Genomic DNA, 27,982 nt, shown 5'->3' with positions numbered 1-27,982 from the left:
TGTGTGCAGTTGTAGGTTGTATTCATTCAATCAAACAGTGTGCAATGCACGCACCCTGAGTTATGTCACATGAAAAAAGCATTACATTTTAGGAAAATTACAGCTAATTTGCATGTAAAATGATCATATCCACTAATCTGTAATAATCTTTCATGCCAAGGACCACACCATGACTCAAACAGATTGTATATTTCAGTCATGATTTTAAAATAATGTTAACTTATTTGGTACAATAACGGTTAACTTATATCATATTATCTTATTTACCAACCTGATGATGTTTTTAAACAGCCGTGTCCGTTATGCCAATGGGTTCCTATTCATCTCAGAGTCCTAATGTTAATACCTTAATCATATAAAAAAAAAATTACCAGCTGCACCTGAGCTCATTTTACTGCCATTTCCTGTTGTATCTAAAGCTCATTGAATTACTTTGTTGCTTCTCTTAAGTTTATTATTGAGCTTACCTTGAATCTGTGTTTTTGTTTAATAGAAGTTTCAAATAAAACATGAACAAGTTTTCTTTAATAAAATAATCCATTTAACATCAAATGACTGTGAGCAAGATTTATAACAAGTGGGTCAATTTACAATGTAAAAGTAAACCGGCGCCCTCTGGTGGACAGAGTACGTAATGACCTCCAACATACAATTGACATTTCTGTACCAACACATGTATGGAGAGTTCACATCCTAACATCTACAATCACAGCTCACAGTATCACTATATGAGCTTGAGCAAGAGGCTCAGTGCATCCACTGAACTCTGAATGTTTGCATGAAATCAATCAAGTGCCACAGATCAAAATCAGTATGATAAAATTAATCAAACAGACATTGCTATCACCAGAGAGCCCCAATAAACAATGGAACACTTTATAGTGGACATTCTTAAAGACCTGGATAACACATGTTGTGTTGTGCATGTGTTATTCTTCCACCAAGGTCATGGCCACAGCTCAAAGTCACACTTAAAAAACTCACAAATCAACAATATTCTAACACTATGTACTTAGAACTTCACCGGGCAGATTTTTCATTGCCATAAAGGTCAAAGAACTTAAAAAGTGGAGATTTTGTGCAAATAAAATGGTTACCGCTATTGCTCGTAATTATTATTATTCAGGCAAACTGCCCGAGGGAGGAAGGCTGAAAAATGTGGGGACCACTGCGTTAGACATTTTCGACCACGGCGTTACTCCAGGCAGCAGCGCCCGCTTGAAAATGACGTGTGTCCCCTGTCGACCATTGGAGTGGAGTGGAGGGCAGAGAGAACATCTCTTTGTTAATAAGAACAATATCAGACTTTCTTTGAAATAACGTTTCTTTCAAGTTTAGTAGTTTGCATAGATGACATTAGAGAAGGTCAAATGTATGTCTTGGCAACATGTGATCAGGACATGACAGCAGTTTGTGAGCACAGGATGAATCTAATTAATAAACTCACTCTCCTAAAGAGTGATGTTACCATACAGTTTTTCATTCTTTAATTAAGCTGTGTGGGGAAAATTACTTGTATTCGTGAATTGAAACAAAACTACCGTATTTTCCGCACTATAAGGCGCACCGGATTATAAGGTGCACCTTCAATGAATGACCTATTTTAGAACATATTTCATATATAGGGCGCACCGGATTATAGGGTGCATAAGATACTGCAGTCAAACGTTTGATGTCGGGGCGGGTGGATGGGGGGGGATGTGGGGAGGTGGAGACGGTGCTTTCAGGGTCCGATCGATGCTGCGAAGTTCATAGCACAAAACCGCCATTAATAAAACGAAGAATGTTTACGAGATAACGGATCAGATTGAAGAACATTTGTTGGAAGAAATGCGTAAATATGACCGCTTATACAACCCGTCATTGGTGGACTATAAGGACGCGCGGACGGCTCCGATTCATGGAGGGAGATCTCCACAAACGTCAGTTTGCCGGTCGAGAGGTGCACAAAGTTGTGGAGGAAAATACCGTATTTTCCTCCATAACTTTGTGGAGATGAAAAGCAGCAGTGGCGATGCACGGGGCAATAAAGTCTATGATAAATAAATAAACAAACCAACAACTTCCACACACAAAGACGTGACTCTCTAGGTCGTCTTCAACAAAAACACGTTACTCCACCTGTTGTTCTGGCGGTGAATTGCTCTGCAACACATGCAAGACTTTTTGACCCATGAATTGAAACGAGTGCGTCGATGCAACGACGCAGACGCAGAAGCATGCGCCAGCCTTAAGAATAACTTATTTTCCCCGTTAAAATGGTTCAGCCACTGTAAAGAAAAGTTTCTCCGACGCGCCCTGAAACAAGCTCCATATCTCACGCGCTTGAGCGCCCGCTCAACATCTCGCCGTCGTAGACCGAGCTTTGGCATGTTTGGCAGAGCGCCTTGAGTGCCGTGTACAACCAGTATGGATCCAGTATGGATCAACCAGTTAACCAATTGATCCATATATAAGGCGCTCCGGATTATAAGGCACACTGTTGTTTTTTGAGAAAATTAAAGGCTTTTAAGTGCGCCTTATAGTGCGGACAATACGGTAGGTTATCGTCAGCAAAACATTGCAATTGGGCTTAAAATTGTTATGAATGTTCACCTGTTTTTTAAAACACTTGTTCATAGAATAAAAAAAGAAGAAGTTAAGAATGTAAATGTGTGTGTGTGTGTGTGTGAGCCTCAGAGCCGTTGGGTTAGTCTCCAGGTGAGGACGCTTCCCAGAGCCAGGCCGGCGATGAAGATGAGGACGATGCCGTAGCTGTGGGGGCTCATTGATGATACGCTCTGAACGGACGCCACCGCCAATTCAGAGAAACTGTTTATCTGTGGAGACACATCTGTGATCACGTGGTGTGGACATCCATCTGGCTAAATATATTAGAAGCATATTCAGTGATACTAAATGGGTTGGAAAACAATCAAACAAAACAAGCAGTCCATGTGGCTGCAGAATGTTTTGACAATTATGATAATGATAATGCATTCATCTTCCTAATAATAGTAATCAACACTGAAAAACGGGGTGACTATTGGGGGCAGCGTGGTTCTTTATAGAAGGCAGGATGTGCTGTGTTGTAGTGGTGATGCTTCTCTCTCTCTCAATCTGTGGTCTGCAGTCTTTTAACCACCAGTACGAGGTTCTGTCTGCAGCTTTTGCTAATCGAAGAGTGTAATTAAATTACATTTTAAATTTTTTCCTGGTGATATTAGTCAATGAGCACTATTTCAGCCAATTGTTTTGAGTCTTCTTATGAAAGCCTTCTTATGAAAGGACATGATTGGTTAACTTAACCTTATGGTAGTTTAACGTCTAGTTCTACGAACTGTGACTTAGCAAAGAGCAGGGTGGCCCTTCAATCAAAGGATTGGCAGTTCAATCGCCAGCTCTGGTAGTCCGTAATTGTGTCCTTGGGCAAGACTATTATCCCCAAAAATATCCCTACAGTATGTGAATGTTATTTATTAATAGGCAGGTAGCACTGTGTATAATAACATGTAGAGTCCAAGAAGCAGCAACTGGAAGAAATAAAGGCCCAACATACCCATCCTCCATGTTCCCGAATCCAGCCCAGTAGATTGTTTCTGAAAAAGTCCACAGTCCACTTGAGGATCTCCCTCACTGACTGAGGGAGGTGAGCCTTCACCATCTGAATGACAACAGAAACACACAAAAAGGTCCATGCACAGGGTGAAAATGCAGTCCAGCTCTGTGGTTCATTTCCATGACATGGCTGGAATATGGCTGAACGGGTCATTCCAAAGTGTTATCGATGCAAAGCAGAAGCGGATAGAGAGAAATGTTTATGGGCTGGCTGAAGAATAGGCTTATATGCTCATTAAAGAGCTAACATTCATTAGATTAAATATAAAAGTTATATATAGTCCTACACTTTTTGAGGCGCATGAGTTAAGAATTGACATGACAAAATCAAAATAAATCAAAATAATATATACTGGCTTATTTGGAGATATAGCTCCAAATGGGTGTATCTATCTCCAAATAGGCCCGTCATGGACACATTTTTACTGGGTGAACTCTTACTGCAGGCAGGAATTTATATGCAGGAAGGGAATGCAAATGTGAAAAGACGGGTGCATGCCAAGTAACAACAGTAATTTTAGTGGTGAGCATAAGCACTTGAGGCCTCTATAGACAGGTGAGCTCTGGGAGGAAGGGAAGACCACCCACCCTGACAGCCAGCTTGCCGGCCACGTAGAAGAGCACAGCAATCCTCTCCCAGGTGATGCCGTGTTCAAATACTTTTTCTGCCACTTGCTTGAAGCGGTCCCCCTTAGAGCTGGAGGAACAAGCCACTCCGTCGATTGCACTGAAACAAAGCGAGGGTGCGGCTCATTACACGTTCTAGTCTTTACCACCCACGGCGGACTGTATGGAGACTCACTCTTGGAACTCCTGGTCGTCTCGGACCCTGTCGCCGATGATGCGGATCATTTTGCCCAGCTGGGTCACCATCTGCTGCTCCTGCTCCGTCTTTAGCTCCACGGCCAGCGGGGTGAGCGGAGGGAAGTCCTCCGAGGACGCGTCCTTCAGCTCCTCCTCGATGACCCTACAGGAGAACGGGACGTCAGAGGAGCCATACTGTGGAGGGGGGCTTTAACTTTGTGGGATTGTCACAGCGGAGTAAAGCTGCGAGGACAACAACACAATTCTTCTATTTCTCATTGAAACAAGCATTTTCCACATCATATTTTTGACGTGACTTTATCATTTCTTGTTACAGCTTGACTACTCCTCTGTTTTCTGGGGCTTAAGTATGGTAATGTCAACTCGGCCGTTTGGTTACCGTGGTTCCCCAAGTTAACCAATACAAACACAATACAATAGTGACTAACGTGAACGCTTGTACTAGCTGCAGTGAATATAAAGGTTTACACTCGCATTAAAATGCCAGTTCGTCATAAATGAGACCAAGACGAATACAAATCCTGATCCCAAACATTTATGTTACCTATAACGTAAACAATAAAAAAAAACCTAACCCTGAGGCTGTTTTTTGGCCTCTGCTCTGAAAATGGCACACACATGAAAACAGTATAATAACTCTAACTACTTTGTCTATCTGGATAGTTTTCTTTCTGTGGGGATAAAGAGGAACCCCTGTGGGTGTTCTGATGTGTAGAACTGTTTTGAATAAGTTACCAGTGGTGAAATAAATCAATATAACACCCAAAGAGTGAGGATTATCACTAAGTCAGGCTTTTGTGCAGCCCTCATGACTGCCATACGATAGCAGTCAGTATCTGGATTTTTTTGTCTAACTCCGGCTGTGGTTGGCCGATCTGCCCCAATCAACCTCTTGTGCAAATTGTCTGGTCCTATTGTATCCGGGTAAATAGTAACGTTAGCTGTGTGTGGGTACCCCAAACTTTTAACAAACAGGATTGAACCATATGTGCCTTTTTACAAAATCCCACCATTGCACTGATACTAGACAAGACAGAAGCCTTTCTTACAAAGGAAAAACATCCAAGCCTGGTAAAATTTAGCAAAAACATACATTAAATCTCCCTATAGCATGTCAGAACAGCATCATAGCATAATCCCCACAGTGAAGTACGGAGTGGGTGAGTATCAGTTCAGTTCACAAGTTCAGCGCAAACTAAAACTGGAAGAAGCTCTGATGGCGAAGACCAGAGAAATTAAAAAAAAAAACATTATTTTGTTGGTGATGTTTTTTAGCTGTGCTAAATAGTAACAGGACATAGTAACAGTGGTTTTGTCTAAGTAAAAGTCCAAAAATGTATTATTTTAGCAAAAAAAAGAAAAAAAGATTCCCAATGAATAGTTTTTGCAAACGAGGAATGAGCCCAACACGTGCTTCGATTCGTAACAACGTATTGTAAACTGAATATATTCGTGTTTCGCACAGTTGAGTTCGCACAAATGATTTCCATCGTGGGTTCTAAAAACTTGAGAGCGCCGAGAGAGGACTTACTCTTTGATCAGGGCCTCTCCGATCCTCGCGTCTGTGGAAGGATAAAACGAGTCAGTGATGTCTACTTTCACTTTACGTTACACCTTCAATGACACAAGGCAGCGTTCAACCTCGGGTTCAAAGAAAGGCACAATAATGTCACGGTTGTTTATACAGCAAAACGAGAATTACAAAACACAAACAGGAAAATTAAATGAACAGACTGGAATAGAGATCTTAAAGTGCTCTCTGAAGCTCACCCGACATGCCGTTTCCTTCACACGCCATGGTTTAACGTTAAATAAAACACTTCTAAAGTTAGAGAACCTCTTCTTCCCTACTTTACTGACTGAATCAAGTGATTGAAACGCTATTCATGTGATACATATAATATCTGTTTAATAAACAATACATATAGAAAGTAAGAAACTTCTGAGCGCGGCGGAAACCAGCCGTGCCTCACTCAATTACATCCGTGTTGAAACGTGACATATTCACGACCTGTTATGTGAATATGTCACGTTGACGTGACGTCACGCTACACTACATGCCGTTTTTTCCCACATTGGAATATTTTTAACAGTATCACAGTGACACAAATCAGTATATTAGTTTTCAGTATCATACTGTGTTTGTGTTACATATGCACTATATCAATTTAAAGAAGCTAAAATCATGTATCCTGTTAAATTGTGTCATAAAAAGCGTGAAAATGTACATACAATAATGAAACGTTTTATTATACAAACGCGAATGTTATTTTATGTTGGTTTTTATTTATTTTTTATATTTTCAAACAAATGCTCCATCTACATGCTTTCTTTTACACTATTGCTTCTATGATCGTTCAGTGTAAAATGAAAAGAAATGTTGTCATCAATGAAGGTCCGCTCGATTTTAGCACCGCTGGGCCTGGGAGACAGTGCCGCACACTGCTGACACTCGATTAATGCATAGAGACCTCTTGCTGACGGTACGAATGTGAAAAAAAAGCTCATTTTCTTGTCGCTCTATGATTGCGTCATTAGCTTGCGGAAACGGTGCATCGGCGGTTCCCTGCATGCTTGCTGTAACGACAGTGAAAGGGTTTTGCTTTGCTGGATACCAGAGCGGGTTTAAACGTTTATTCATCGCCATGTCGTCTCTCCTGAAGGTCGACCGCGACCTGAAGAACAGGGTGAGTTTTCGATCCGCCCGTCCGACTCCTTTGAGACACATCGGGCCTGGACGTCATACATCCACGGCCTGGACACAGCTCTACCCGTCCAACCGGGTTTTTCTCACTAGAATTACTGCACGTGGGTAACGGTAAAACCCTACAATGATCACCTGGGTCAGTCTAATGGATACGTTAACGCTCCCGGACTTTTAAGTTAATAGTTAACGTTAGGCTATATGATATAAGTACATTATATGACCATTTTTTTACTGAAAAAACGTGGTGTTTTATCAGTTAATTACCCTTATTTTAGTTTGTTTATTATATATCTGAATAGCGCAAGTAAAATCGTATAAAATACGATACGGTAATTTCCGTCATCGTGTGCTTAATATTAATTTATACATTGTAATAAAGGTGTATCATTCTAACTCATGATTTAATCTCCTTGCTTTGAAAGACAATAAATGATTATTGATGAAACCAACAGCATTGCTATTCTATAGAATATTCTATACGCTTTTCTGATTACTAACAAACTAGTAGTTGGTTACGATATATTCAATACAATTGTTTAAATGGGAGTAGAGTTGGGTTGAATCATCTTATCAAAGGATGACCAAATGGTGTGAACTCAAGCAGCAAGTGTAATCCCACGGTCATTTTTAAAGAAAAAGGATGGTTGTAATAAGTGCGGTTGTATGTGTGCTTTTGTACAAATTACCTCACTCACATCTAGATCTAGGTACTTCAAGCCTCCTCCTGGTACACATGCAAGAAAAAAATCCAGGGGCCGTGAATCCTTTGACCATAGCCTCACTGATCTTGGCCACATGTGCATCGAAGCAGAAACTTCATGACATAGTTGTCAAGTAAAATGATATATTCATAATAAGCTTGTTGCTGCATAACAACACCTTTAGTAATTTAATGCCCAGACAACAACATTATCAATCATTTGATGCTATACCACCAACAAGGAATATAAAGGAGTTCTAACTGTCTGTTTATCTGTTGGCAGGTGGAAACATTCAGGGAGCAGATCAGCAGTGAGGTGAGTAGATCTTCTCTTACTTCCTCTCTGGTTCAGTTTATGCCCTCTGTTGGCGTCGCAAGCAGAAGTGTTCTCTCTCTTTTTGTGGCTGTAGGCTGAGCACCTGGTCGCCAGCTTTTTTCCTAAAAAGCTTCTGGAGTTGGATCAATTTCTCAAGGTGAGTGACTGAGCCCTTGTTTGACAATTGAAATAGAGTTCTAATTGTACAGATCCTGGCACACCCAATCATGTAGAAAACACTAGAGTGCATACTCTCTGGGTCTGTTGTTTTCATCTGAATTGTGTACTCCGATGTCAAACATTATTTCTCTCCATGCCCTAGAGCCTGATGAGGGTATTTTACTGTATGAAACAGGATTACTCACCTATTGAAACATAATTTCTATGCTCATTTGTATGTTAAAGGGTGCTCCCAGACATCTTAGACCGCACTGTCTGCAGTTCAATATTTAGCATCTCTCTTCCCCTCATTTCCTGTCCTGTTTGTACTATCTCAGAGAAAGAGGTAAAAATGCTCCTAAAGCGCTTAAAATGCGTACAAATGTAATATTTTGTTAATTTTCAACCTCTCCCATGTGGTCTGTATCCAGGAGCCTATTCTCAATGTGAAAGACCTGAAAGAGATTCATTCAGAGATTAAGTTCACAGTCCCAGAGCCGATTCTCTTCACCAACAGCCACGATGGCGTGGACGTGGTGAGTGTGCACTGTTCAAAGTCGTCATGTGGCTGGGTGACCCCGCCACATGACGTACCATGACTAGCTGATTGTCAACACATGGATACTTGCAGGCCAAACAGAGCCACATACCTAGGCCTTCTTTATGGTTGCTTGTTGTGGAGATAGTTCCGTTGATCATTTGACCGGAACAGTGGTCCAAATCGACTAAATGAAAAAGTAATGCACTAAAACGACAACTGCCAAAATGCATGGCAATTGTTCACTTGCGCTTGTGCCACTTGAATATGAATATGAACATGAATACAAAGTATCTACATAGAGATTCACATCCTCACATCCTCACATCACTCACATCCACACACCTACTATCTATTGTAGTTGTTGATACTTCTCAGTGTGGACAAAAGTGATGCTTTGCCTAATAATGACATGTCTTCATCTGTTTGTGCTGCAGAATACCAAGAAGAGGAAACTAGAAGACGGAGTTGCTGATGAGAGCTGGCAAGGTAAAGACTAAACACTTTTCTTTTTGGTTCACAGTTGTATAATATAAATTAATTTTACGTTTTTTTTCCGTGAATAAGTCATATTGCCGAACTCTAGGCAGTTTAACCACAACTACTTGAATTAATTGGAATGAAAAGATCAACTTACCAGTGATTCAATAAAAACCCGATCAGTCTATTGCATTGTTTGTGAATTATAGATACCCAGCTGGCTTTGGAGGTCCCAGACTTGCCTTTGCGTATGCACTAAATAGGAGTTAAGAGTATTCAGCTTTTTTGGAGACCCTGGATGAGGTCTTGCTTGGGACTCCTGTAGGTGTCTCCATAGTCCTATTGAGAGACTTCAATGCACATGTGGGCGATGATAGAGATATCTTGAGAGGTGGATTGGAGGAAACGGGCTTTCCTGATCTGACCCTGGGAGGTTTTCCAGGAATGGCCTACAGGGAAGATCCTTCGGGGAAGACCCAGGACTAGGTGGACGGATTTTATCTCCACGCTGGCCTGGGAACGCCTTGGGATCCCCCAGTCAGAGCTGGTAGATTTGGCCCAGGAAAGTGAAGTTTGGGGTCACCTGCTAGAGCTGTTGCCTCCACAACCTGACCCCGTTAAGCGGTTGAAGATCAGATGAGAAGTGATGTTGCTAGGTACGCATCCTGCGTCACTGACTCATTAAAATCTGAAAGGACGCAGTAAATTCACTACCCACGCGTCCTAGGGACGCACCTCATTTTTCTCATGGAAACGATACATTTTGAACAATAACTTTTTGTTTAAAATCACAGTAACTAGCAAAAAGAAACCTGTCAGCGGACGTGACAAGCGCTGTTTCAACCCTTTGCGCATTAACTCAGCGCAGACATGATCCCCTTGAGTACGGTATCGCGACATGCTAGTTTAGCGGCTACAACAACAACTAGCCAGTAACCGCAGATTCCATTTCAACAATAAAGATACAAACTTCTTGGTTGTAAATAAATTCGCGTTTTAACTGCTCTATGCTGTGTTCATTCAGGTCGATGATGTTTTAACATCTAGCGGACGTGCCGTAATGAAATAAATAAAACATATTCCGGTGGTGGCTGTGTGGCAATGAACAATACTTTGAATGGCGGTCGCCATTTTGTTATGCTCAGACGGCGTCTGCGCATACATCCCGCTTCCCACGTGATCCCGTTTTTCCTTGAGTAAGCAGGAAAAGTAGAACGCAAAAATGCCACTTAAGAGACATAACACTTAAAAGATGAAACCTATTGCTGGCCAGAAGACTATTGCATCTGTATTTTCTGCTCCATCTACCTCTGGACCCCTCCCTGACTTTAATCAGCCTCCCGAGAGTACCTCAACATCACTTATAACTACTTCTGCCTCCTCTACTGAGCTGGATGAGCCCACGGAAAAAGAGGTGCCTCCACCTTCTACATTGTCCTCCCAAAAAAGCGAACTTTCCTCAAGCAGTGGCTCACCACATATAAATGGCTTTGCTTTTCTGATGACAATTTCATGTACTGCGAAAGTTGCACGAATTATAACAAAACAGGCACATCTATGCACAAGTCAAACAAATGCACCAATTATCAGAATTCTACCATCGCTCGCCATGTTTTAAGTAAGTCACATCAGTCCCGCCTCAGCATTCCTGCTCTACAAAAAGACTTCAAAGTCAGGTGAAGATGGACAGTCTGCAAGACAAAGCAGTGCTCTTTTATGTTGCTACAGAAGTGCATTATGATATACCACTGTGACAGTTGTTGTGCAATAAACTTTTCAGATTTGGAATTGTATTTGTTTAATTTCAGATACATTTTGAACATGCATGGATATACCTGCTAATTATATCCATATCTTACCATACCACCATTAACAGAGTTTAACACTACAATTTAAGAAATAGACTAATATAAGAAATAGAAAGAAATACATTTTTTAATTGGGGACCCATTGAATTTCCCAGGGACCCACTCAAATCACCACCTGTGGGTCCCAGGGACTCACTACGTTGAAAATCTATCAACATCACTGGATGAGTAAAGAATGATTTGTAACTGTGGACGCTGTGTTTGGTTCCAGGTGGAACCAAAACCCTGACGGTGCCAGAGGGAATGTTGAAATGCAACACCAAGCTGGTGGACCTGATTGAACGAGTCAAACCAGAGATAAGGACATTGATTGAGAAGTGTAACACAGTAAGTGTGCCCCCAAACTCTCACATGCAGACGCTTGCTCATTGATTGGACAGTTTTGGGGATGTCACTCAGCGCTACAGCCATTCTGCTTTGAATCTGTTTCTCTTTTCTGCTATCACCAAGCAATAACCCATCAATAACCGGCACAACTGATCACCTGACCAAATGGCACAGAAAATGTCCGTATCTGGTTGTGCAGACCGGTTTTTATTGAACATCATCTCTGTCAAAATTCTGTCAATACGACAGCATTTTACCTTCTTTGTCAGTGGAAAGCTTTTAACATGAAGCAGCAGCATGATGATTTTACGTATTTTTAATACTAATAACAACATTTTATTTTTACAGCGCTAGCCCTCAAGGTGCTTTACATGAGAAGAAATGAAGGGCAGACACGCACTCTCTTATCTGCTGGTGCGAGCGTGCGCAAGTGTCTGTATGCACGCACGTGTTGTGGCGGAACTGCCGTTTTATTATTATTCCAGACTTACTTGGGGGGGAGGGGGGGTTTAATGGTGGGGCAAACCCTGCTGTGTAAAATTCTTTAATGAGATCTAAACCTATGCTTTTAAAATGCTACAGTTTAATGCCATCTGTCATCATCTTGTCTCTGCTCTGTAAGGTGAAGATGTGGGTCCAGCTGCTCATCCCAAGAATAGAAGATGGAAATAACTTTGGAGTCTCCATACAGGTAAGTCCTCCCTAACTGCGTCATCTGAAAAAGATATTTTACATAATGGGGGCTAAAATGTATCATTTAAGTTTAGTTTCATTCAGCTAAAACCGAATGTCCATAGATACAGTATTTCGTGGTGATTTACGTTCTTAACTTGAGATTTCAGTCAACATATTTGAATTCTATATGTTGTATTTTAAATATGCATGTAACTTCTGACCTTCTGGGTCCAGAGGCTGGGCTATTGTCCGGTCCTGTCCAGAGTAAGCTTTGGTATTGGACCAACAATTAGTCAAGATATCTTCAAAATTGAAGCATTGTCACACCCATTGTAAGTCCTGAACAAAGGTTCAACCTGAGAAGAATCCTCCACATGGAGATGGCCGCTTGTGTTGGGTCAGAACCTGTGTGGTCTGTCGCCTACTCTACCTCTAGTCTCCTCAGTAAGGTGTCCAGGTCTGCTGTAGCTGTTACAATAAGTCCCAAGTTATGGTCAGGCACAGGATGTGGCTCCGGTGGGAGACTGAAGGCACTTACAAATGGACGTTTATCTTTAATCCTTGATGTCCTAAATGTATACATTTTAGACAGTCTGAACACACATGTGCCATTCTTTGTTTACCTTTTTTACATGCTTTCACTAGTTATCCCGTGTTTAAAGTCACATTGCAATGACTTGTGGGTAATTCCCTTGGGCTAAATCAGCATCCGATGCTGCCGGAGAGCCCTTGAACACTCAACGATATGACAAAGGGACACAACCAAATCCTCCCAGAATCAGCAAGAGGTCTAATGCACTTAGACCTCAAAGTCTAAGTGCATGAGGGTGCAGATTGGAATTGGAATAGGGATTGGGATTGGGTGAGGGAGTAGACACTGTTTCTGCCATCACTGTGTTCGCCTTTGGGGGGCAGCACTTACATGCTCCATCGGTTTTGTCTGATAACGGAGGAATGTGTTGTGCAGTGGTTCACAAATGTTTCTGTCGAGCTCCCCCTTTAAAGATATAGGAACATTGAAGGACCCCGCCTCCCTTACCACTTTGAATGGGTTATAGCTTTGTTGTTTTGAATGAACTGCATTATAATATGAGTTGATAAAATATTAGTTTTTCCTTCTAAAAAATAATTTACATATTACCTCACTTTTCGTCTTGAGTTTTTTTTTTATCTGATTATGTTTCTCTCTCTCTCTCTCTCTCGATTTCTTTTTCTTACATTTTAATTTTTTTAGGTGCAAACATATGATATAGTGCCCTATGTGGTAGTTGGGGCGCTAGGTAGGACATACATGGGTGTCCTCTTCATGTGCAGTCATGTGTTCCAGTTTCAGATCTCAGTCCGAATCATATGGTCGGCTCTTTACATTCCAGGTTTGTCATACACAAATCCCTATATGAGGAAATAGACAAAGAGATACAGGTTTAACATACAAGTTGACGTATAAGGTACACAGAGCGAAGACAGATATATACAAGACCGAGAGAAATCCAAACATGGTGCGGCACTGGAATGAGGCAAGCAGGACCTCGCCCCCCGTACACACAGGAGCAGAAGCAGAGGGCCTCAGGTCACACACAGTTCATTTGTGTGTGTAATTTCTTAACATATAGTTAAAATCTATACTTAAATTCATTTGTGATAGAGACTACTCATACGATTAAAATATTACATGCAATGTTATCAATCCCAACATGCATATACAGGAGATATCAAATATCACCACTTTTTGCAACTTGTTAGCAATTGTATTTAGTGTGTGTGCACTTGTAAGAATACGTGTTCAAGATTTGGAGCCTGGTCGGGGTTATCAAAAATTCAGCCGAATGACTTCTCTCGTTCTGGGAAATTTATTTGTCAGATCACAGGTCAAGTATCAGCGCTGCGTTTGCAAAGGCAGGAGCAGTTCAGGCAGCACACAGGCCGGAAGAACAACTAACTAACATCAGCAAGAACATCATGTTTTATAACCCTTGAAAGACAGAGAAGGAAATATTTCTATTGGCCCTAAACTGGCGTAGAGGAGGACCTTCCACCTCCCGCATCTAAGATCCGGTCACATCCAATGTCCAGACTCCTGACTTAACGTAAACATCGTAAACAGAGTGTGTATGTTGAATAGTGTTGGTGTGTCTCTAACCCCCCTTTGGCTGGTAAATCTTCTAGTTGACCCGCAGACCTTACATTCCTCAGCCAGGACATAAACTGACTCCCCATCCTGTCAGACTCGTGTCTGCCTGCTTGGCAGATCCTGCTTCCCCCCTTACTTAACTCTTAAATCAAGACAAGACAGCAAACCCCCAACTAAGCCCATGAAAATAACTTTTGATTATCAATTCCCCCTTTTTACATAATTCATTATGTAAACCAAAAAAATCAAAAGAAACCACCAATCTAAACGCTAAATATCTATATCAGTGAATACGGGTGAATGCAGCAGTCATGGATATCCCTAAACAGTACAAAAAATCTAAACCGAGTATAATAGACACAGAATACATCCTAGCCTAGAAATATCACACCATCTACGTGTATGCATCCACTATATATGATGTGTGCAACAGCTAGCAGATCACGCGGACAGGAATGTTGAACCTAAAAGGATTTCTTCTTCAGGTCCCTCGAAGTCGGTTCTTACCATACCTATCTCCTCTCCAATCTCCTCTGGCCCTAACAATTGGATCCTTTCATGTAACAAAGCCATCTGGTATGGCAGGGGTATTTTAGCATCTATTGCAGAGGTGATGCGTCGGAGACATAGTTGTCTGATAAAGGGGATGCAGCAGCATCCACAAAGGGCAAAAACCACTATTGCGGTTACTAAGGTCAGAAAAACTGACAGGAAGAAGCCCTTCCATTGTCCAAAGTATTTACCAAACCAATTACCGACGGTGCCGTCTATACCAGAGTGTTCAGCTAATTCAACAGACATGGCTCTTAGTCCGTGTAATGCTCTAGTAAAGGATCCATCTGGGGCGGTGTTATTGGGGATAAAAGTGCAGCACGCTTGGCCAAACATCGCACACACTCCTCCTTTTTCAGCTAATAACATATCCAAAGCCATCCGGTCCTGGTAAGTCATCAATGAGGTGGCCGATAGTTGGCTGTGCACCCCTTCCAGAGCATCTCTCGTCATATTGGTGAGCCGCTGGATATTGAAATGTACATAATTTAGTCGATCCACATTTTTGTTTACAGTTATAAAAAGGGAACAATGATTCCCATCCGGCCGCTATCTGATCCGTTAACTTGTATTGATCAGGTACCCCTCTCGGCACACTATCACACAGTGCGTGGTTACTTCTGCAACTTTGTATGGACCTTCCTAGCGGGGATCAGTCCAACTGAATCTGGCTACTTTACGTAGTACCCAGTCATCCACCTCCACTGGTGCACACTCTCCTTCATCTTCAGAAAGGATCTCTGTCACCTGTTGAGAGATACTCATCACAGTATTATTACACATTCTCATATAGTCAGATATTTCCACATGTTGGTACTGCAATGGGCTGACAGTGGTAGGCAAAGTGGTTGTTACCGGACTAGGCATCTTTCTTCCCGTTCATACCTCATGGGGGCTTATCCCTAGCTTAGAGTTAGGACATGATCTTATCCCATACAGCACTATCGGCAGGGCTGCCACCCACGTCAGCTTTGTTTCAGCACAGACTTTAGCCAAACCTTCCTTTATGGTTCTGTTAGCTCTCTCAACTAGCCCTTGAGACTGAGGATGATAAACTGCCCCAAATGTATGCTTGATCCCAAACGTTTTCTCTATTTCTTGTAGTTCAGCGTTCGAGAAGTGTGAACCATTATCCGATCGTATGACTTCTGGAATACCAAATCTGGGTATTAGTTCTCTGGTCAGCCATTTTACTACGTCTGCTGCTCTTTTCCTGATTTTGTGGGGATCGCCTCCACCCACCTAGAAAAAGGATCAACGCATACCAACAAATACCTCTTGCCCTCAACTCGATTCTTCATTCCCATGTCTGTGAAGTCAATTACCACCTCTTTCCATGGTGCCATAGGGGCAGGGAAACATCCAAGTCCAGCCTTCAGTGTTAATCTCCACTTTTATTGCTCTTCAGCCCAAAAGCAAAGCAGAGGGTGGGAGACATGTCTGTTACTTGCAGATACAACTCAGCTCATGCTCAGTTTGATCCAATCCATTCATTCATTACTGATAGATCACCAACCTCTCATGGTTAGCGTATCCATATGTAAGGGTGTACTACCTGTTGAACATTACAGGATGACCGTCTGTAACAAGTTTCCATATTTCGTGTACTGGTGCTATAAATGTTCCTTTGATCAGACATTTGCTTCAATCATCAAGATACTGTATCAAGTGTATCGTGCACTATACACTCAATAGCAGCACTCAACAATTTACCGCCCATCTCTGACTTCAGGAGAAAACTCGAAAAACTACAAACATTAATCCAAAAAATGGACAATATATACAACAACTCTCCTAATTCCTTATCACCTTCATCCCTCGTTTAAATCTTACACAACCTTGTGTCTTAATTTTCAATGACTGATTGTCTTGCCGTGGAAAGTGTGAACGCGTTTGACTGTAAGAACGCAACTATTCCATGCGATGTGTGCACAACAGTCTGGTGTTCCATTGTTATATGGGCCGTTTTAATCAACGCTCTTCCAATAGCAGCTACGTTTCTGACACACGAGGGATGCCCTATTTCCACGTTATCCAGCTTGCCACTATAGTACATCAAAACCTTACGATCTGTGTTACCCTCCCCCTTTTGAAACAGAACGGAATTCACAAATCCGTTCTTTTCATCAACATCCAGATGGAAGGGTCTCGAGTAGTCAGGGGGGCGCAACGTGGCTGCGCTGGCCATGGCCTGCTTGGTGGCAATAAATGCAGTCTCCGCCTCCCGGGTCCACACCAAAGGCTCTGAGTAGTTCTTATAGCCTGCACCCAATATTAGCGCCCTCAAGGGAGCCACCTGCACCGAGAAATCAGGTATAATATTCTAGCTCCATGTTACAAGTCCTAAGAATTTCATCATTTCTCTAACTGTCGTGGGCCGAGGATGTTGCAAAATGGACGACTTCTGTGTGTCAGTCATAGCTTGCCCTGATGGTGACACAATTCTCCACAGAAAATTCACCTTCTGTCTCCCAATCTGCAATTTCGATTTGGACACTTTGAAGCCGTTTTCCTGTAACCACTACAGAACCGTTCTGGTAGCGGACATAATCGTTTCTGAACTAGTCCCTGCTAGCAGGATATCATCCACATATTGTAGTAAAACAACTCCTCCTGGTAGTTCCAACTCGGCCAAAATGGTCTCCAGAACATGGTTAAAAATCGATGGTGAGTCCACATAACCCTGTGGTAACCGCGTATATGTATATTGGCGCCCCTCATACGTAAACGCAAACATTTGTCTCGAGCGCACAGCTAGAGGGACACAGAAAAAAGCATTCGCCAGGTCAATGCAGGTGAACCATCTTTTATCAGGGCCTATTGCATTTAACATTGTATAAGGATTTGGGGTGCCATAGTGAGTTGGTACTACAACTTTGTTGACGAGCCTCAAATCATGCACCATTCTATAGTCAGGCTTTCCGGGTTTAGGGACCGGGTTAATCGGGGTATTCCAGGGGGACCCCGTCCTCTCCAATACACCTGCCTGCAGCAACACTTCAATTGTTTTTTCTATCCCTGCGATTTGTTCCTCCCTTAAGGGGTACTGAGGACGGTAAATTGGGACCGTTCCGGTTCTTAATTCATTTACCACTGGGGCCATTGGAATCAATCCCACATCAGCTCCCCCTTTTGTCCAAAATGTATCAGGAAAATCAACTAGCATGAGCTGTGTGTTCTCATGGTCAGTATTTTCCCTACCATGTGTGCGGCTTAGCAGGTGTTTCTCTGGTATAAGTTTTACTTCTGAGGTATGTGCAATACGGTACATGTCATTAGCCTGAGAGTAATGTAAGTTAACATTTTGAGTGGGCACCCAGTCCGTGGCATCAACCCCCGCTTTAACCATCGGCCCCATGTTCTCGGCTTCTCCTCCGCTTTGGATGAGCAATGTGATGAGAGGAGCAGAGGTCTCTTGTAGCGCATATAGAACTTGTAACTCAGAGGTTAGTTCCACCGCAGCTGCCACACCTTGTTTCCCCACATAGATCTCTCGGACCTTAACAGCAGGATGTCCATGGACCTCGCTTTCAAACTCAAGTCCACTCCACAGGGTGTCATAGTTCTCATCAGGAGACAGCGAATAGTTCATCGTGCAATGAGGAGGATCCGCAGGTGGTTCAGTCGGGTGTAATACCTTGAACCATGGGCCCCAACGGCAGACAGTCTCATGCAGAACAGTTCGATCATAGTCCTCCACTCTCCCCCACCAGACCTCTGCTTCGTCATTCAGCGTCTGTTGAACTTCAGCTTGCAGCAACTGGTGGCTATAAGAGTGGGGTGTGGCACATCGTTGCTGTGTCCCATCCGGGAATGTTACAGTGATACATCCCTTCGTCATTTGCATAATGATATTTTGGGAACACAAAATGTCTCTTCCGTTGATTGTCAGAGTCACCATGGGTTCTGGAAACAGGTTACCGTCAGCCGTCGGATCTGGGCACCCCTATGGCATTTGCTGATGACCTGGGGCCTGATGCCGCAGGCTATTACCCTGTTGTAGTGTATGTGGTGCTTGTGGTGGATAGATATCATAAGGGTATTGAGCTGGGTTGGACTGAGGCCTCTGACCCTGAGGTGGATGGGGGCATGCGTCGGACCAATGTCCAAGCTGCCCACAGCTGAAACAAGTATTCTGTCGTTGTCTAAACTGCCCTAAATTGTTTGGAACTCGGCCACGATTTCCCCCTCCCCACTGTCTTTTCGGTTGCCTGAAGCCACCGTACAGTGGGGCCCCCATCATGTGTTGTGGTTGCGGGGCATAAGGTTGGGGATAGTAAGCCTGTGGAGGAGTGTACGCAGCCTGTTGTGGTTGCTGGCAGGCTGGCGCACATGGGAAGGGAGGGGGGTCTGGATAAGGGTCATATTGAGGTGGCCCTTCCCCCTGAGATGGCGCTGTTGTTTGGGTCATCTGTTTGGCTTCACTCTTGCCCTGGTTCAACTTCTCTCTGCTTTCCTTCAGCTGTGCTTTCGCCAATTGTAACTGAATATTGTTTAATTCACCCTTTTCCTTATCATATTTTTCTTTGCTCCGGTCCACATAGTGTTTAATCTGTGAGGACCAAGCATCAAAATTCATGTCAGACAACCCCACTATTCCTCTTAGTTGGGTCTTCATTGTCTCCGAGACAGCTGACTCTATGGCGCCGCGAAAAAGAAGCTTGGTTCTGTGATCATCCATGACATCTTCCCCTAACTTGTTGTCCCATAATTCTCAGACTCTCCTTAAATAACTATTTCCACCCTCACTGTCGTGTGGGGGAACATAAGTGAGTTCTATGGTAGCCACCTTCACAGGATATTGGAGTCTGAGCTTTGGCCAGAGCACTGACACCCAATTCGCCAGAGGCTCCCCGTCAGGGAGGTCAGAGGTCCCGGCTTCCCCCTCTAACTTCTGGAGGTCAGCTAGTGAGGCACATGCCACAAAAATTCTTCTAAGATCCCCCAAACCGGGAACACTACCCGCACACTGAGCAAGGAACCCACGAATCCACGCTGCACCACCCTTCTCTATTTTAGGTAATGCGAGCTTCATCATGCTTAGGTCTGACAATGCGAGTGGCGCATATGTTGTTTTTTCACTTCCGTCTCTACAAATAGCCGTTAACAGTGGTAGTTGATGAGAGGCCTGAGCATCCCGTCTGATTTTTGACTTCAAATCATTACATTGATGCACATTCGCTCTGGCTGCATTCCCCTGATAATATCTGTTCCTATTACCTCTTAACCCCTGTCTCATGGCGCTCCATCGGAGTAGATGACTGTGGTTTTTGTGACTCTAGCGCTGCTCCATGCTCCTGAAATTCCTCGTCCCAATCATCTGCAGGGCCAGGCTCATCTTCCTCTGACTCAACCTGCCTCCCCCGCTCATCCTGTCCACGCCGGGTGATTGATTGCCGCTCTGCCTGGGCTATGACTCTTCTCCTGCAACTCTTCCTCCCCCTACATTAAATGAGGTCATAGGTCTGTGCTCGGGTTGCCGCTTCTTTACGACTGTCGAGTGACCCTGTGTTGTGTTAGGATTACTCCAATTGACAGGCTCCGGCTGGGGCCTGTCCTCCAAATATTGTACCGTCTCTGAGAGAAAAGCAGAAACCTTCTACACCCCATCATTCTCTTCATGTGGATATGGGGTTACCTGTAACAACCCATTTTGAACTACCAAAACCTGAGATTCTCCTGGATTAGTAGCTTTCCCTTGCCTCAGTGGCATCTGAAGTGGTTCATTAAACAACCGATTAGCCTCCGCATATGGGCCTGTCGAGTAGGTAGGAGGCGCACTAGATTTACAACCGGTCTCATGCACTTTCTCTTCTCCTGCTTTGGTTTGCGGCAACTGCATTGCCGTCTTACTCACGAATACCGCATTTATTTCTCCCAGAAATGTTCTACAGTCCACTAAGAACTCATCTGCCTTTTCTGCACTTTTCTTCTCTTTTCCACAAAATCTCCCTTTAACGGCAAGGAGCGCATGCGCTTGGTCTTTTCCTCTTCTCGCCATCCTAAGATGGTCCTGCAGCTGCTCGCCTGTTGGTTGAGAATCCGTCTCCCTTCCAAACATTCCTCTTTGCTGCATCTGTGCAACCCACTTCACATATTTTTTGTTACACATTTCCTATCTTTTTTTAGGGTTTTATCCATATGTCTCTTATAAGTCTTAAACAGGGCGAAACCCAGAGTGCCTTCTTTACACCTCTCCCATATCGTTATGGTTTCCTCCATTTTCATCACAGGTTATTTATTTATTCACACGTGGTTTTTGAACACAAGAGAAAGGACTCAATGCCCAATACTGTGAACCCAATCAAGAACCTTCTACTGTATTAGAGGAATACAGCGCTCGATTGTTGAGGCTTATAACACCAGTTCACTCGTATTGTTTTATTTCTCTCGTATTTATACCACCATCATTTAACTATGATTTTCCCTTTTACCCTTTAATACATATCCCCACAGATGTGTAATCCGGTCAAACACTTTTCACTGTCGGATTCTCAGTCCTTTTTCAAGTCCTGATACGCCCAGCTTCCAGGTTTGGTAAAACACCAGGAGTTACACCAACCACCCACACATTTCCCAGTATGAAAAACAACAAATCTTTCCCTGTGTCCTTATTTCTTCATCTAATATTCTAACCTGCCAGTCCAAGAATCACACGAGTAGGACTGCAGGACCAGAGGTATCTACGTACCACACGGATTGCAACTTGGATTTCTACAGACTAAGATTAACATAAATCCCTGCTCTATTCTAAACTGCCAGCCCACTGCATGCAAACGTGGGACCCCAGTCACCAGAGGTATCTACGTACCACACGGATTGTAACTTGGATTTCTACAGACTAAGAGTCGACCTCAGGGAACTCAAGTGAGCCCCGTCATTCCTTTTTAAACTTTTCATATATTTACCTAAGTCCCTAAACCTAAACCTAAACCCCTACACTGTTCTAAACTGCCAGTCCACTGCATGCAAACGTGGGACAGCAGTTACCAGAGGTATCTACGTACCACACGGATTGCAACTTGGATTTCTACAGACTAAGAGTCGACCTCAGGGAACTCAAGTGAGCCCCGTCATTCCTTTTTAAACTCTTCATGTATTTACCTAAGTCCCTAAACCTAAATCCCTACACTATTCTAAACTGCCAGTCCACTGCATGCAAACGTGGGACTGCAGTTACCAGAGGTATCTACGTACCACACAGATTGCAACTTGGATTTCTACCGACTAAGATTATATATATTTTTACCTAAATCCCTAAACCTATGGACACTTATTCACTTTCCCTAACGTTGAATTCAGTGTGAGTATGTGCTTATACTTTACATGTGATCAACAGGAAATTTTCAAATTTAGTTTTAAATTTAATGGTCTTATAACGACCTTATTCAGTCAATGGACAGAGACGAATTCTGCAGTTGACAACAAATCTTTTTAGAAGTATCCAATCACAGACATTTTATTCATTTAGAACAAAAGGTTGTCTGCTCACCTGATTCTGTTTGCGCGCCTGTTGTCAATGCTGAACCACGCCGCCGGTCCTTTCGGCTCGGTCCGGAAAACGGACGTCCCCGTCTTTCTTTGTCCAGGTCAGCAAATCACGTCGGGGTCACCAAATTGTAAGAATACGTGTTCAAGATTTGGAGCCTGGTCGGGGTTATCAAAAATTCAGCCGAATGACTTCTCTCGTTCTGGGAAATTTATTTGTCAGATCACAGGTCAAGTATCAGCGCTGCGTTTGCAAAGGCAGGAGCAGTTCAGGCAGCACACAGGCCGGAAGAACAACTAACTAACATCAGCAAGAACATCATGTTTTATAACCCTTGAAAGACAGAGAAGGAAATATTTCTATTGGCCCTAAACTGGCGTAGAGGAGGACCTTCCACCTCCCGCATCTAAGATCCGGTCACATCCAATGTCCAGACTCCTGACTTAACGTAAACATCGTAAACAGAGTGTGTATGTTGAATAGTGTTGGTGTGTCTCTAACCCCCCTTTGGCTGGTAAATCTTCTAGTTGACCCGCAGACCTTACATTCCTCAGCCAGGACATAAACTGACTCCCCATCCTGTCAGACTCGTGTCTGCCTGCTTGGCAGATCCTGCTTCCCCCCTTACTTAACTCTTAAATCAAGACAAGACAGCAAACCCCCAACTAAGCCCATGAAAATAACTTTTGATTATCACACTGACCCGCCATTTCACGCATGATAGCAATCATCTGATTACATGGTTGACTTGTGAAATTTTCTACAGTGTTAAACTATTAAGCAGAAACTGCTGAATCTTTAGGGATCTATGCAGTTAGTGTCCAAACCAGACATGGGCAAAATACGGCCCCCGTAAAAACAGGGAAATGGATGCAATATATAGGAAAAACGGTCTGTAAATTATAATGTGATTTCAAATGTGTAATTACTTACAAATAAATTCATAAAGAATAAATTTACACAGACAGAAACTCTTATTCTTATGTAGCATTACAAACCTAAGGCCCTTTCAAAATGTAATACACGAGCCACCAATTTCAGATGGTATTTAAAAGGAAACTATCAATACTTAATGATTCCACTTCAGGTTGATGGGCATCAACCTTGGGCATGGGGGGATAAAAAAGAAAATGCTTTCATGTTTCAGTTTAATGGAATCTGCTTTTTTTTACCCATGGCCAGGTAGAAGACTGGCCATAATCTACTTGTTAAACACTGCATATAAGTCATATACTTAATTCACAATGAAAATATAGATTTTGTGGTTAACGATAGAGAACTATTTATTGTAAAGGACTGTTATTTAGAGGAAGTTGGCTGACGAATGACATTTTGAGAGGCTTTCTCTTTGAAAGGGTACATTAGAATGTCCTGATCATCACTGAGTCACACCCTGGGGGTGTGTACTATCAACCTTAAGTGGAATTATCAAGCATTGATAGAAAGGGACACCTCCAGGGTTGTTCACTATCAACCTGAATTGGAATTAAAACGTAACTATTGTTTGTTTGCTATCAAGTATAATCTAACATTTTAGATGAATTGGATCATGAAAGATTTTGAAGGGAGCTGGCTCAAGTCAGAGATTTTGAAGGGCTTGCATTTTGAAATTATTGTCCTGAGTGACATCTTGAGCTGCAATTCTATCAACCTAAAGTTAAATAATTATTTAACTATCCACCATTTCCTTTCAAATCTTATCTGAAATTCAGCAGAATTTGGTTCATGAATTAGATTTTGAAGGGTATTAAGTTTAAAATGCTAGATAAGATGTCTGATATGTGTAATTCATTCTTTATAAATATATTTGAAGTAATTACACAATTGAAATTACATTTTTCCGCCAATAGTTGGCATGCGGCGGGTCGTCGTGGCGCAGGGGTAGAGAGGGTTGTTGTGCACCGAATTCGGACCGCAATGGCTATTCGGCGAGTTTGCGTCTGCGCTTCCTTAGTTTAGCTCAGATGAAGACTAGGCAGACGGTCGGACAGCAGAGATATCCTTGTGGACTTGCCTGCTCCGTTTTCTGGCAACGGCAGCCAGCGTTTCCTCATCTGGATGAGACCGTCCGTTACAGTAGTCGTGTCAAAACCCATCTAAAATAATAAACTCATTGCAGGGTTCATTGACCGTAAGACACACGCATTTTAACCAGTTCACACTCCACATCTTGAGATGAGGGTGTTAAACCGCCTCGGCCAGCGTACCTTCGTTACTAAAGCCTAGTTTATGCTTCTGCAAGGACGCACACACAAGCGCCCCTTGTGTGTCCCTTGCTACCTTTTCACACCTCCTTGCGTACTTGCATGCGTTGACCAATTTTTATATACTAGCGTCAAAAGCCACGCGCGCCTCAGGCAGCCTGCAAGGCTGTGATTGGTCAAACAAACCAACGACTTTCACACACAAAGACGTCACTCTCTACTCCACCTGTTGTTCTGGCAGTGAATTGCTTTGCAACATGCAAGACTTTTAGAACCATGAATTGAAACGAGTGCGTCGACACGACTGCGCGTGCAGATGCAGAAGCATACGCCAGCCTTAACGAACAAAGACACGCAAACACACGTGACAGATGGAGGCTTTTGATACAACTGCTCAGTCAAGGATCTGGCGGCACATGGCAGGTGTAAGAAAAGCCTGAGGACAGACACAATAGAGAAAAACTAGTGAAACCATAAACCAAAAAATTACGACGAGACAAAGAGAAAGAAAAGTGGAGATCCAGTTGAAAATGGCTGATTGGTTTATGATGCAGCCAAGAAAATGTATTGCGCTGATTGTAGGACGGTTAAGGAGGTCTGTTTTGTAGTTGGGACAAGCAATTTCACAGTGGAAACAATAAAGGACAATTACATTTTTGTTGACCATGTCTTTGAAAAGATAGTAATTCAATTCAATTCATTTTTTTTTTTTTTTGCCCATAATCGCAAATTACAAATTTGCCTCAGAGGGCTTTACAGTCTGTACACATACAACATCCTCTGTCCCGAAACCCACCATCGGCACAGGAAAAACTCCCCAAAAAATGGGAAAACCCTTCCAAGAGGGGAAAAAAGGGAAGAAACCTTAGGGAGAACGTCAGAGGAGGGATCCCACTCCCGGGATGGACAGACTACAATGGATGCCATGTGTACAGAATGAACAATATATAATACATGCAACTCCTATGACAGAAATGATTCAAGTAATTGTGAGTAGTAAGCCAGGCGCACAGCAGGACCACTGCAGGGGCAACCACCATCAGATAGAACCACCATCCACAGAAGCCTGTGAGGAGGGAGAGCACAGAGACTTTAGGAGAGGGTAATGTTGGTTTACGAGTACAGTAATATGATTAATATCGAAAATAATAATGATGATGATGATGGCAGCAGCAGGCGTCCGCATGGCCACGGTAGGTGTCAGGACCAGGGTCCCGAAGGAACCACGATCCACGATCTATAGTAGTTCTACATGGTTCTTCAAGTAAATTGAAACTTGAATCAATTAATCTAGATAAAGAAGTTCAAGTGAGGTAATTGGTTTGGGCGCATGCCTCAGATGTTTTCATGGCAGTCACGTTATGACATTTTTGTATTGTTAATGTTCGTGAAATTGCCTTGCTAATTAATGCTTTGCTACCCATTGTGGCCCACGAGTCAAAAAGTTTGCCCACCCCTGGTCCAAACCCAGACCTGACAAAAAATAAGTTCATTGTATTTAACTACAAAAGGAAAATTGGAGGGAGAAGTTGTTATGATTGTTTCATAAAAAACAAAGTGAGGTGAACATTAATTTTGGGTAACTGCTGTGTACTGTAGCTCCTGCTTATGAATGGGTGAATAATGACATGGCCGCCCATTTATCATTTTTAAGACGTGTGTCATATTAATTCAGTGTTCATTTTCACCATGTGTGTTTGTCTCACCTTTACCCTCTGTCTATAGGAAGAGACGGTGGCAGAACTGAGGACAGTGGAGTCTGAGGCCGCATCTTACTTGGACCAGATCTCCAGATATTACATCACCAGAGCCAAGCTCGTCTCGAAAATTGTCAAGTACCCTCACGTGGTGGGTAGAGTGCATTAGCGACTGGAGTCTAGCTCGGCTCTGGTAAAAAAAGATGTCTGGTGGTTTGGGTGTTTAACTGTCTTGTGTTTCTACTTTGCAGGAGGACTACAGGAGAACCATAACAGAGATTGATGAAAAGGAGTACATCAGTTTGAAAATCATTGTTTCAGAGCTCAGGAATCAATATGTGAGTCTAATTAAACCTCGTCAGTGAAACCAGGTCATTATGTCTTACATTGTGGAGTTATCAGTACTCCTCCAAATGCCCTTAATAAAAGAACAAGGATTAGGGAAGAACTTGTTTTAGAATGTTGCTATATATAAACCTGTAAATGTTATCAGTTGGTTGCAGTCAGATTACATTTATTATTAGCGTGCGTTGAGTAACTCCGCTCAACCTTTGGTCCAACACAGACCTCTTCATTTGATTCAATGTTTACATTTCTGATCTTTGCTTTCAGGTGATTCTCCATGACATGATTCTGAAGAACATTGAGAAGATCAAGAAACCCAGGAACAGCAACGCTGAAGCTCTTTACTGACAACTTCTACAAAACACACACACACACACACAGACACATATGTAGACACAACACCTGAGCTCAATCAAACAATACTGACCAATTTTTTGAAGTACCTGATGGTTTTGGGATTTTACAACCTCAAAACGATTTATGACGTGTCAAATAAGATGCTGCGTGTAGACCGATGCTGATATTCAGTATTGAAAAGTTGAAATAAAAAGAGTACTCACTATTTAGTATGTGAAACCATAGTGAGCTGTAAACACGATACATGATACAATTTAAAGGAGGCCATAAGAATGCATTAAAAAAACGGTCACACACGCAAATTTACACACACACACCTCCCATTTTTCTTTGTTTTGGTCCTCAACCCGCAGTCATCAACATGCTTTCCAACAGTTAACCTTTAGTTTTCCCATTCCAGTACTCTGGAGTCTAGCCGAGGACTTTTCCCACGGCCGTCCTCCTGTCTCCACTCCCACCGGAGTTCAGAGATTCCCGGATGATCTGTTGGTCCCTTCGTAGGATTCGTCATCTGTTTTTTAATGGTTTTCTTACTTCTTTTTGGCTCCATGTTTCCCGAGCCTCTTAGGCAGATTTTTGCTCCGTCCAGTCATCACCCGCTTGACCGTCAAACTGTCAAGGGCCATCTACTCAGATAGGATGCAGACCGCCTCCCGTGAGGCTTTAGAAAACAGCTGTAGTTCTTTATCTTTAGTGTTGTTGTTATTATCCTGACTCGCAGAGATTTAACTGTACAGTTTATAAAGACAAAATGGAGGACTCCTGCTTCTTTATTTATTCTCCTGTCCACTCAGCTTTGCTTGACACTTGAGGTCCAGACACTAAAGCTTCAGGCTGGCAGACAGCAGTTTCAGGTGGTGTGTTCCTCAATGGGAGTAAAAAGGCTGGATGTGTGTTCTTCTTTTAGAATGCAAACTCAACAATGTGCCTCCAAGCAGACTTGAATTGGAAATCGACGTGTCTTGTCAAATGGTTTAATATTAGCAACTACAGTCTCTGGTCTCTCTCTGGTTTC

The 27,982-nt window shown here is 42.8% G+C and overlaps 2 protein-coding genes and 1 long non-coding RNA gene across 3 annotated transcripts; 1 reads left to right on the top strand and 2 right to left on the bottom strand.

Annotated features, from left to right (window-relative positions):
* Window positions 1–505: 505 nt before the first annotated feature.
* On the bottom strand, window positions 506–6,420 carry LOC120827139 (apoptosis regulator BAX). The gene is made up of 6 exons (XM_040189798.2): window positions 6,193–6,420; window positions 5,954–5,984; window positions 4,400–4,564; window positions 4,186–4,324; window positions 3,539–3,643; window positions 506–2,819 (listed from the first exon to the last, which is right to left on the bottom strand). Exons 1-6 carry the CDS (start codon window positions 6,218–6,220, stop codon window positions 2,676–2,678), a joined length of 612 nt encoding a protein of 203 aa, XP_040045732.1. The 5' UTR covers window positions 6,221–6,420; the 3' UTR covers window positions 506–2,675.
* A 443-nt stretch (window positions 6,421–6,863) lies between these two features.
* On the top strand, window positions 6,864–27,726 carry LOC120827138 (proteasome activator complex subunit 3). Its single transcript, XM_040189795.2, has 10 exons — window positions 6,864–7,109; window positions 8,113–8,145; window positions 8,240–8,302; window positions 8,736–8,840; window positions 9,280–9,331; window positions 11,402–11,517; window positions 12,140–12,208; window positions 26,294–26,416; window positions 26,517–26,603; window positions 26,878–27,726. The coding sequence occupies exons 1-10, from the start codon at window positions 6,945–6,947 to the stop codon at window positions 26,956–26,958; spliced, it is 894 nt and encodes a 297-aa protein (XP_040045729.1). The 5' UTR covers window positions 6,864–6,944; the 3' UTR covers window positions 26,959–27,726.
* On the bottom strand, window positions 24,518–25,393 carry LOC144384595 (uncharacterized). The gene is made up of 2 exons (XR_013451396.1): window positions 24,795–25,393; window positions 24,518–24,640 (listed from the first exon to the last, which is right to left on the bottom strand). It is a non-coding gene; the product is annotated as an uncharacterized LOC144384595 (long non-coding RNA).
* Window positions 27,727–27,982: the final 256 nt, after the last annotated feature.

Source organism: Gasterosteus aculeatus, chromosome 11, assembly GCF_964276395.1.
Source record: "Gasterosteus aculeatus chromosome 11, fGasAcu3.hap1.1, whole genome shotgun sequence".
In the NCBI taxonomy this organism is placed as follows: domain Eukaryota; kingdom Metazoa; phylum Chordata; class Actinopteri; order Perciformes; family Gasterosteidae; genus Gasterosteus; species Gasterosteus aculeatus.
The sequence above is the reverse complement of the archived record's forward strand: the minus strand, read 5'-3'. Positions and strand labels throughout refer to the sequence as shown.